Source organism: Lipotes vexillifer, unplaced genomic scaffold (assembly GCF_000442215.2).
Source record: "Lipotes vexillifer unplaced genomic scaffold, Lipotes_vexillifer_v1.1 scaffold182, whole genome shotgun sequence".
NCBI lineage: Eukaryota > Metazoa > Chordata > Mammalia > Artiodactyla > Lipotidae > Lipotes > Lipotes vexillifer.
This window is the reverse complement of record NW_006798798.1, coordinates 3,921,538-3,931,549: the sequence shown is the minus strand read 5'-3', so window position 1 is coordinate 3,931,549 and position 10,012 is coordinate 3,921,538. Positions and strand designations below refer to the sequence as shown.

The 10,012-nt window shown below is 59.4% G+C and overlaps 1 protein-coding gene across 1 annotated transcript in view; it reads left to right on the top strand.

Annotated features, from left to right (window-relative positions):
* Window positions 1-947: 947 nt before the first annotated feature.
* Window positions 948-10,012, top strand: part of SLC7A10 (solute carrier family 7 member 10) — a 16,241-nt gene continuing 7,176 nt past the window's right edge. The window contains exon 1 of the mRNA XM_007470948.1: window positions 948-1,174. Coding sequence (XP_007471010.1) covers window positions 1,024-1,174 — 151 coding nt within the window. The 5' untranslated portion in view covers window positions 948-1,023. The remainder of the gene's footprint in view (window positions 1,175-10,012) is intronic.

The window sequence follows — 10,012 nt, the reverse complement described above, 5'->3', positions numbered from 1 at the left end:
CCTTCTCCGTGTCTCCCGGGCAGTTGAGGTGGCCTCGTCTCTTGAACTGAAGAGACTCAAGAGACGAGGGGCCTTCGCCAAAGACCCGAGTTCTGGTCCACTGAGTCCCGACTCTGTGGCCAGGGGTCTGCGGGCAGAACCTGCCGGATCCAGTCCAGAGCCGGGCTGGGCGGCGGAGGGCGGGGGAAGGGAAGGTTTAGAGCAGAACCCCTTCCAGGACCCCCACAGGCACTGGGTCCCCTCTGGATGACGGTTAGGGGCTCCAGAGTCTTCACCCCAATCCTGTCTCCCCAGACTTTTGATGATGGGGGCTTAGGGTCTCGTGACCCCAGGGGATCCTGGACAAAGCCCCCACCCCTCCGAGAGCTATACCTCACACACCCCAATCAGCGTCTGGAAGCCAAGGAGGCATCAGAAAGGGTTTGCACTTGCTCTGTGACCTTCCTTACTATCCCGGGGCCTCAGCTTTCACCTGTAGAGTGAGCCCAATCTCCACCCCTCTCCCCTTACACACACTCTAGAGGTCCGTGCCAGGATTTAAGGAGTATGGCAGCTCTGGCGCACAGCAGGTCCCAATACACTGACGGCTATTATTTTTGCCAGCTTCCTCAGTCTCCTTGAGGGTAGGGAGAGTCCTGCCTTTGAGCCCTGCTCCCCCGCCCCCACCCCAGGCCTTCCTAGGCCTTCTTGGGTCCAGGAAGTTCTTCCTAGGCCTACCCCAAGTTCTCTCCTTCCTTCCAGGCCCGCGTTGGGACGGGGCGGGGGCGGGGGTGCCACGGGGGGGGGGAGTTCCCTTTAAGGAAGGTGGGGGAGGGGGCTGCTGGCCGGTCCTCCTTCCGCCCCTCCCTGGGCCCCGCGGGCCGGGGCTCAGGGCCAGGGCCCCGCGCCAGCGCATGCGCCCGCCTGTGGGCGCTGTCCGGCCTGCGAGAGCGGCGCGCACCGACAGCCGGACGGACGGACTGACTGGCGGCTGGTCAGACAGACGGGGCAGCGCAGGGAGCTGGGACGCGGCGGGACAGCGACATGGCCGGCCACACGCAGCAGCCGAGCGGGCGCGGGAACCCGGGCCCTGCTCCCTCGCCGTCCCCCGGCCCGGGCCCCGGGCCCGGCGCCTCGGAGCGGGTGGCGCTCAAGAAGGAGATCGGGCTGGTGAGCGCCTGCACCATCATCATCGGTGAGCGGGCGCGGGGCGGGCGGGTTCCTGGGTAGGGCCTAAGGCGCGCAGCGGCTCGGAACAAGGAGCACCCCTCTCCGGGCGCGCCTACCGGTCTGAGACGGTGGAACATGGATGAGGGGATGCCCGCCCGGGGCACCTGCGGTGTCTCCCCTCACACAGCAGCCTCAGGGCTTCTTGTTTCCACCTCCCCAAGTGCCCCGAATTTTTGCGCTTGAAGGAGGTGCAGGTCCCATCCACCGCTGGAATCCTCCTCCCGCCTTTACTTCGCCATGGACTTCCGCAAAGCAGTTACCCTCAGTCTTCTCGTCTGTAGCATGGAGATGGCTGTGGTCCTGCCTTGAGTGCGGGGGTCTTGCAAGTGTGGGAACTCGGTAAGCTGACCCCCACTAAGGCCCCAAGTTCTGGGTCTTGTGGCTTAAACTGAGTTCCTACTGTGTGCAGGGTCCAGGTGCCGTGCCGTGTGAATGATTTATTCTTCGCAAGCAGGAGGGACTGTGGGTAGCCTGGACAGGTAGATCCAGCCCAGAGGGGAAATCGGTTCAGAGTATATAATTAGTGCAGAATTCTGCAGCAGGACCCTGGCAGAGGCGGAGGAGCAGCCAGTGACTGGGGGACGCCCAGTTGGGGTGGGCAGACCCAGCCTGCGAAAGGCCAGCTGCTTCCTGGGCTGGGATCCCATCTGCATCCTCTCACTCCCTAGCCCAGCTTCCCCACCTGAGAATGAGTCTGTGCATCCTTCCCCCACTTGGGGACTTCTGGGTAGGCAGAGGGCTCAGGGCACAGTGAGAACAGTGGTGGGGTTTTCCTCCTTCTGTCCCAAGTCAAGAACACTGATGCCTCAGGAACTGGCTAACCCAGACCTGGGCCTGTATCCACACCAGGTGCCTCAGAGACCTTCGTGGTGGGAGGAGTCTGTTCCGTCTCCTGTCTCCCAGGAGACACAGGCTGGAAGGATGAATGGCAAGGGTCTTGACCACTCTCACTTTACCAACTGCCCAGTCTTCCCCTCGCCGGCCAGTGGGTGCTGCTTGTGCATTCACTGCCCACCCATCCTCAGACCCTTGGAGATGGAAAAAGTTGGGGGCTCAGGAGGGCAGACTGGTGTCTTCACCTCCTCCTCCTCTGCCCCCACACTGGGAGCTCCTGGGCCAAGGTTGGGGGTCTAGATTTTGGCCACCCCCCTGCACTCGCACTGAGAACTGCCCTAGCACACAGCCCCTGTGCAGGCACCTCTCTGTCTCACCCACTTGCACCTGGAAAGGTGTCTTCTAGGAGCTGGTCCCGATCTGGTCCAGAGACCTTCTTGGCCACGAGTGCCCCTGCTTGACTGCTGGGAGGAAGGGTTGGTTCCAGGGATTTGGCCAGGGTACTGGTTAGAGCTTTGCCCTGGCCCACACCCTCTCCAGGAGCTGTGCCCTCAGGAGGAGGAAGCCCATACATCATGGGTGGGCCTTGGGGTCAAGAGGCTGACTGTGTCTGGAGCCAGCTGCAGTGCCCGGCAGGTGCAGGGAGAGACGTGGTACTTGCTGGGCTGCCTCAGCTAAACCCAGCAACCTCGAGCTGTATTCCTACTCTTTCTCCTCCCCGCCTCCCATCCCCCTCAGGTCAGGCAGAGGCTGCTGGCTCCTCTCTCCTCAAAAGAGGGCCCTGGTGGTGATGGTGGAAGTGGATGAGGCTAATTCTGCAAGAATTTTTCTGTGCAGCACAGCTCTGCCCTTACAGCTCCCCCACTTTTCATACCATTTTTGCTGTTCCAGGTCCACTGCCCCCTTGGCTTCAGGCCTTAAAGACTGAGCTGGGGTTAGGAGTGACTTAGCCAAGAGTGGCGGACTCAGGAACAGAACCCAGATGACCTGACTCCAGGGCACTCCAGGTGGTCCTACAAGCCTGCCTGGGGAGCTTTGAGGGGTTTCAGCAGGCAGGAGGCTGGACTGGGCAGGAGACAGACAAGGGGAGAATGGACCTGGTCCAGAAGGTGACAGATGACGGAGGAGGCAGGGGTGGGCTGAATCACTGCACTGCCCTCCCCAGCCTGATGCCCTGGAGGCCCCCACTTCCTCCCCTTTCACTGTTCTGGTAGCCCGGACTCCCACACCTTTCCCCACTTTCCTGCCCTGGGGAGCCTGGTCAAAGTAAAAAATGTCTGCCAAGTGTCATAGTTTAGCCTTAAAAGTCTTGAAAACCTTATAGCTTCCTCCATAATCTTTCTTGTTTGATAGCAGCTTATTATCTCCAAAACTTCCAAATAGACCCTCCCAGAAGATCCGATAATTCTCTCCCTTTGTAACCCCTGCCCCAGGCTGAGGAGTAGGAATGGAATGACATAAAAGGGCTTTGGGCTAGAACAAGACTCCACCTAAAATGTGTTTAGGACAGCACCTGCTGGCTGCAGCAAGCACAGGTGGAGGGGAACGGGCCAACCTAGAGGAAAAAGAGCCTTCTGGGGCAGACACTGCGCAAGACATCACCACGTCCAATGCCTATTCAGAAAAACACACCTTACCACATTATGAAAACATGTTCTCCCTTTATCTCATTTGATTGCCTGCCTTGCGAGATGGGAATTTTTATACCCATTTTACAGATGTAGAAACTGAGGTTGGAAGTTAAATGACAATGCTGCAAGTGGTGGACTCGGAATTTGGAACCAGAATAGGACTCTTCTCCCAATCCAGTGCCCTTCTTCACACTGCTCGGGGGAAGGGCAAAACTGGGCCCATGATGGGGGAAGGTTGAGGATTGAGCTGGGAGCTCATCCCACCAGGATTTAGTGAGCTCGCCACTCTACTATGGGTAGGTGAACAAACAGGTGGACAGAGAAATAGCCTCTGACTCCCCCACCCCCACCCAGGGCTGTATGTACAGGGTCTCTTGTCCTGACTCAGGGACCACAACCAGCTCCCTCCCCATCCACACCCAAGGAAGGGTTGTGCCCAGGGTCAGCAGAGTGGGAATCAGCCGGGTCTACTGCCCAGACTGTCCTGTCCTTCGCTCTCTCCCTTTGACTCAAACATCCAGCCCATGTTTGTGGTTCAGGCTCAAGGATGTTCTAGAACTCAGGGACCCTCTTCATGAACCCTGTCTCCTTAGGAGCCAATCTCTACTCATCCAACCACGGCCAGGTCCCTCCGTTGTCTCTGGGGCTGGAGGTGCTGGGCTGCTCGGAGGATAGCCCTCTCCAGAACCCCAGCCCATCCTCCCCGGGACGCTGAGGGGACATAAAACCACACAGGAGGCTGTCTGTACCTCACCATAGCCCCAATTTACAGATGAGGAAACTGGGGACCTGAGGCTGCAACCAGCCCAGGGTCAGATGCCCTTGGTGTGCTCTAAGACACCGTTGGGGGCTGAAGCGGCTCTGGCTACAAGGATGGGGCCTGCTAGCTCTGGTCACGCTCATTCATCTATTCAACAGGTAGGTACTGGACAGTCTGGACAGTGCTGGGCACTGTTCTAGGTGCTGGAGACACAACAGGGAACAAGACAGACAAAATCCCTGTCCTCCTGGAGCTGACATTCCAGCATGGGAGTCAAAGAGCAAACAAGACAAGCAAGCTGAATGTTTAGCTGCCAGGGTAATGATAAGCGCTAAGGTGAGAAAATGAAGGAGGGAGGATTGTAGGTAGGAGATGAGTCAGGAGTGAGATGGGGTGCAGTCTGTGTAGGCCTTGCAGCTGCAGTAAAGACTTTGCCTTTTTCTCTTTGTCAGGTGGGAGCCTGGAAGGGCTTTGGGCAGAAGAGGGATGGCATGGGGTAGGATGGCATGGGATGGCATGGGGCGGGATGGCATGGGATGTGTTGGGATGGGATGGCATGGGATGGCATGGGGTAGGATGGCATGGGGTGGGATGGCATGGCATGGGATGGCATGGGATGGCATGGGGTAGGATGGCATGGGATGGCATGGGGTAGGATGGCATGGAATGGCATGGGGCGGGATGGCATGGGATGTGTTGGGATGGGATGGCATGGGATGGCATGGGGTAGGATGGCATGGGATGGCATGGGGTAGGATGGCATGGGATGGCATGGGGCGGGATGGCATGGGATGTGTTGGGATGGGATGGCATGGGGTGGGATGGCATGGGATGTGTTGGGATGGGATGGCATGGGATGGGATGGGATGGGATGGCATGGGATGGGATGGCATGGGATGGCATGGGGTAGGATGGCATGGGATGGCATAGGGCGGGATGGCATGGGATGTGTTGGGATGGGATGGCATGGGGCGGGATGGCATGGGATGTGTTGGGATGGGATGGCATGGGGCGGGATGGCATGGGATGTGTTGGGATGGGATGGCATGGGGCGGGATGAGATGGGATGGGATGGCGTGGGGTGGGATGGTATGGGGTGGCACGGCATGGCATGGCCTGGGGCTTACTGTGGAGAAGAGGCTGTGGGCAGAAGAGGCAGAAGCTGGAAACCCAGTCGGGAGGGTACTTGAGTCACCTGGGTAAGAGATGATGGTGGTTCAGAGCAGCGTGGCAGCAGTGGAGCTGCTGAGAGGAGGTTCAGTCCTAGGTGTGTTTGGAAGATTGAGCCAAATGTGTTGAACTGGACACAAGGTATAGCAGAGTGGAGTCTGGGTGACAGCAGGTTGGGGCCTGCGCAGCTGGGGGCATGGTTTGCCATTAATTGACCTGGGAAGACTGTGAGATGAGCAGGTCCAGGGGAGAGAGCTCCACTCTCCTGCTCACCCCTCTCTCGAAAGGAAAGTGGGTTAGGCCGGAGGTGCACACTGACCAATTGGCAATTCCAGGCATGTCCTGGAAATGTCCCCACTCACCTCCCTGGAGTTCTGCCAACACCTCAGCGGGCACTGCTGTCCCCCTAGAGGGGTGCCTGACATGCTCACCATAAGGACACTGTGCTGGGAGTCACAGGTTTCACCCAGAGCAATAGCAGGGCCCCCAAAGCAGGGCTCTGGCCGCAGGGTGTTGAGGTCCCAAAGGGTTCAGATCCAAGGGCCAGCTTGGGTGGCCTGGGGTGTTTCCAAGGTAGATGACGATAGTGAGACCCATAAGCACTTCCTGGGGCCTCTGACATAGCAGGCAATGTGGGAACAGACCCACGTCACTGCCTCATCTCCCCATCTTACAGACAAGAAGTTTCCGAGAGTGAAGTGCCCTGTCCACAGCCTCCCGTCATGAGGAATCGCGGATTCAAACCCAGATGTAGGGGTTCTCAACTAATAATTGGCCCTGCCCATGGCCTCAGGGGCCTTGGGACTTACCAACGGGGATTTGGAGCTCTTCCCCAGAGCCCTTATGGGTCACATCCTAACAGGGAGGTGCTGGGACTCATTGCCCAGGGCAAGAGGAGGAGGCCTGGCCTATGGCCAGCCCCTGATCAGACCCAGGAGCCCTGAGCTACTCTCTGCCAGGCCAGCAGGCCAGCGTGGCAGCAGGAGGCCCCCGCTATGGCCCTGCTCGCTGAAGAGGCAGGCATAGGCCGGGGACCTAGGCCCTGGGGGTTCCCTGTCCTTCTACGGGGCTTGGACTTCTCATCTCAGCAGGCCAGGGCACAGACCCCACCCTCTGGGAATGCAGGGACCACCCAGGATGGCAAATAAAGGAGTCACTTCCTGGCCGTACTCCAGGTACCATGGGAGAGGAGCAGGGGCCAGGTTATAGGAATCAAGATGGGAGGTCAGGGAGGGCTTCCTGGGGGTGGCGTTGCTTCTGGGAAGCCATTGAGCTGGGGAGAGACCTGCCACAATGCGGGACAGAGGGGTCCAAGCAGAAACTGTGTTTCCTCGGGCCCTGTGCAAATGTGCAGGACGCGTCCCTCCTGCCCAGCAGTGCCTCAGCCAAAGTCAGTGTTGCACCAGCCCTCTGCTGCCCCCTAGCTCAGTGGTCCTTCCTGGCACAAGGGGAAACTGAGGCCCAGGGAGCAGCACAGGCCTGAGGTCACACAACAGACTCCTGAAAGTGTTCTAGGGATGAGGGGTGGTGCCAGCAGCCTGACAGGACCTCCCTGACCCCTCCCCCAGATCCGACTCTGCACGTTCCCCACACACACACCGAGGGCAGCTGGCCCCTTCCACCCGCACGACCTCCGCAGTCCACCCCTGTGACCTCCGTGGTCGGCTCATGCCTCCCAGAAATAGGTCAGCACTCACCGCTGCAGCCGGGGGAACAATGGCTCTTTCTTCGTTCCTTCACGGAGCCGGGTAAAGCCCCATCAGGCCACACATCTTAATGTGATAAAAACCACCCAGCTTGGCCTGAGGGAAGAGGGGCGGGAGGAGACTGGAGGGGGGCCCCCTAGTTGAGGGACTCACATCCTCACCCACCTTCCTGGGAGCTCTGGCCCTGCCAAGGACCTGCAAGGACCACAGAGCAGCCGTCCCACTGGGTGGATGGGAACATGGAGGTCTCGGAGCCCACATTTCTCCAGCCTGCCGTCAGTCAGACACCTGACCAGGTGCTCAGCAGTATCTCCCAGCCCATCCCACAGCTTGTGGTTCTTACCCCCGGCTCCTCTTCCTCCAGAGCAGGACGCCCCAAGGGTTGGGCTTGTCCACCGCAGTTCACCCAGTCGGGCACAGCTGATTCTGCTGGTCCTGAACATGAGGACCGAGAAGGGAGGCCTGGACCCGCCACCAGGAGGCATGGGCAGGCTCGCCTGCAGCACTGCCTTACAGCTCCGTGGTCCCTTCTCCACAGCTCCTGACATCGTTCAGTGCTGGAGACGCCCACCCCTGTCCTCAGCAACATCCCTCCTCCTCCCTGCCCGCTGCCCCTCACCCAAGCCTGCCGCGCATCTTGCTCCTTGCGGAGCCCAGTCCAGCCCACATGGTGCCAGGAGCAGCCAGTGGACTTCGATGGGGTTTTCTGCCACCTTCCAGCATAAACCTGAGGCAGATAGATGCTGGAGGCTGTCCAGGCCCAGAGGAAGAGGCCCCCAGAGAGCTCAGAGACACCTGCTGGCACATGTGTTCCTTTGAGCCACGTGGGGAGAAGTCCTGCACTGTAGCCTGCAGCCATGTGTCTAAAACAATAGCAGTCCTCACCCCGGCCCATCCCCCGAGTCTTCAGCCACTGGGCACAGACAAGTGATGTGTCCCTTTCAAATCCCAGCCTTGGAGGACAAGGTGCCAGGTGTGGCTTCCCCGAGGGCTACACTCGTGACGCCCCGTCAGGCTGAGTTGTGTAGGGTGGTGGGCGTCCCCACGAGGTGGGTGGCTCAGGGCCCTGGATGCACCCAGCTCCTTCCAAGGCCACCCAGCCCCCACTGGCTTCCAACCTCCCTGGCTTTTGGCAAATCCCACTCCACCAGGTCCTGAGAACAGAGGCTCTACTGCTGGATAGAGCAAACGCCAAGGCTCTTTAGAAGCCTAATAGCCCACCCAGGCCCTGGGCCCCGTGGTAGATGAAGGAAGCGGCCCCTCTCTCCCTGGAAGCGAGCTGAGGGCACAGCTTACCTCTGGGGCTGGGAGACAGGAATTCTTTCCTTCTTATCTGGATGTATTTAGGGCTCCTGGGACGTGACTAGAAAACCAAGTGGGGCGTCGTGGCCGTCCAGACTGGAAATCTGTGCCGGCCGGGTGGGGGTGGGGTAGTACTGTGGACAGGGAACGCATGCAGATGGGCCGCCCCAGCTGTGTCCTCGTCCAGACCCGCCTGTGGGCCTGGCAGGTGGAGCAGGCAGGGTGTGCCCTGACGGACATGCGCCCCCCCCCCGGGCCCCAGCAGGTGGGGCCATCTCGTGGAGGGGCTGAGCCCCGGGTCCCAGCAGTGTTGCTTTTTTCTTCATGTGGCCTGTGGGTTCTGGGATTATTTCCTCTTGGGCAGGCCCTAGTCCAAATCACCAGTGATGTGGCCTGACTCATTTGCACAGATGGTGAGACCCGGGTAACGCAGAACATTGCCCACTTTGCCGTAACTGCCAGGGACCTCAGGGCTAAGTGGGTGCTCAGCGTTTTACTCATCCTGGGAACCTGCTCTGCAGCCCACAGCGTGGCTCTCTGAGCGTTTCCCATTGTTCTGCTCCCAGACCCCGTGAGTGCCCCACAGTGCCCATCCTTCCAAAACTCAGACTCAGCCCATGGGCAGGCCAGGCCTTCTGTGACCCATGACCTGGCAGATTCCCCTGGCACCCAAGCCTTGGAAGCTAGCCACCCCCTCTGCTACTGCCCACAGTCCCCTTCTGGGAGGGTCGAGTGGAGACTGCTGCCCCCCACTTCACAGAGGAGGATATCAGTCCTTCGGTGGCATTGGTGCCACTTTGGGCATCAGGCCATTCACTCATCCTGTAGTTTGTTCAACAGATGTGTATTGAGCACCAACTGTGTGCTGGAGGCCCATGGTGAGGTCGCAGACGGTACACACGGAATCACGCAAAGATGCAAAGGACATCTGGATACAGCTGTGAATGAGCTGAGGCTTCCCATACAGTATCTCGCTGAATCCTCACAACAGTCCCATTGTATAGACAGGACTCAAGAGGTGACATGAGTGGGGAGAGGTTCCCTGCCTCCTGAGCCCCAGCCACAGTTTCCCACTGTGGTCCTAGGATTAGAGCAGTGACCCCTGTTTGCAACCAGTGAGCTGTTCCCAAGGGAGAGGCATCTGTGTCCAGACCCCAGGCTGAGCCAGCTGAGTCCTGCCAGCCTGCCATCATCCACCCCCTCCCTTCCGTGATGGCTGCTAAGCAACCCCCAGCCCTGAAAATGCACCAGCTCCTCTCCCTCACCCCACTGACCCTTGCCCAGGACCTGAAACATTTTAACGATGCCAGGAAACCAGGTCTCTTCTGAGTCTGTGTCCACAGCATGGGTCCTAGGTCAGGGAGGAGCCCAGCGGGCAAAGGGCTCTCTAATAGGGAAAG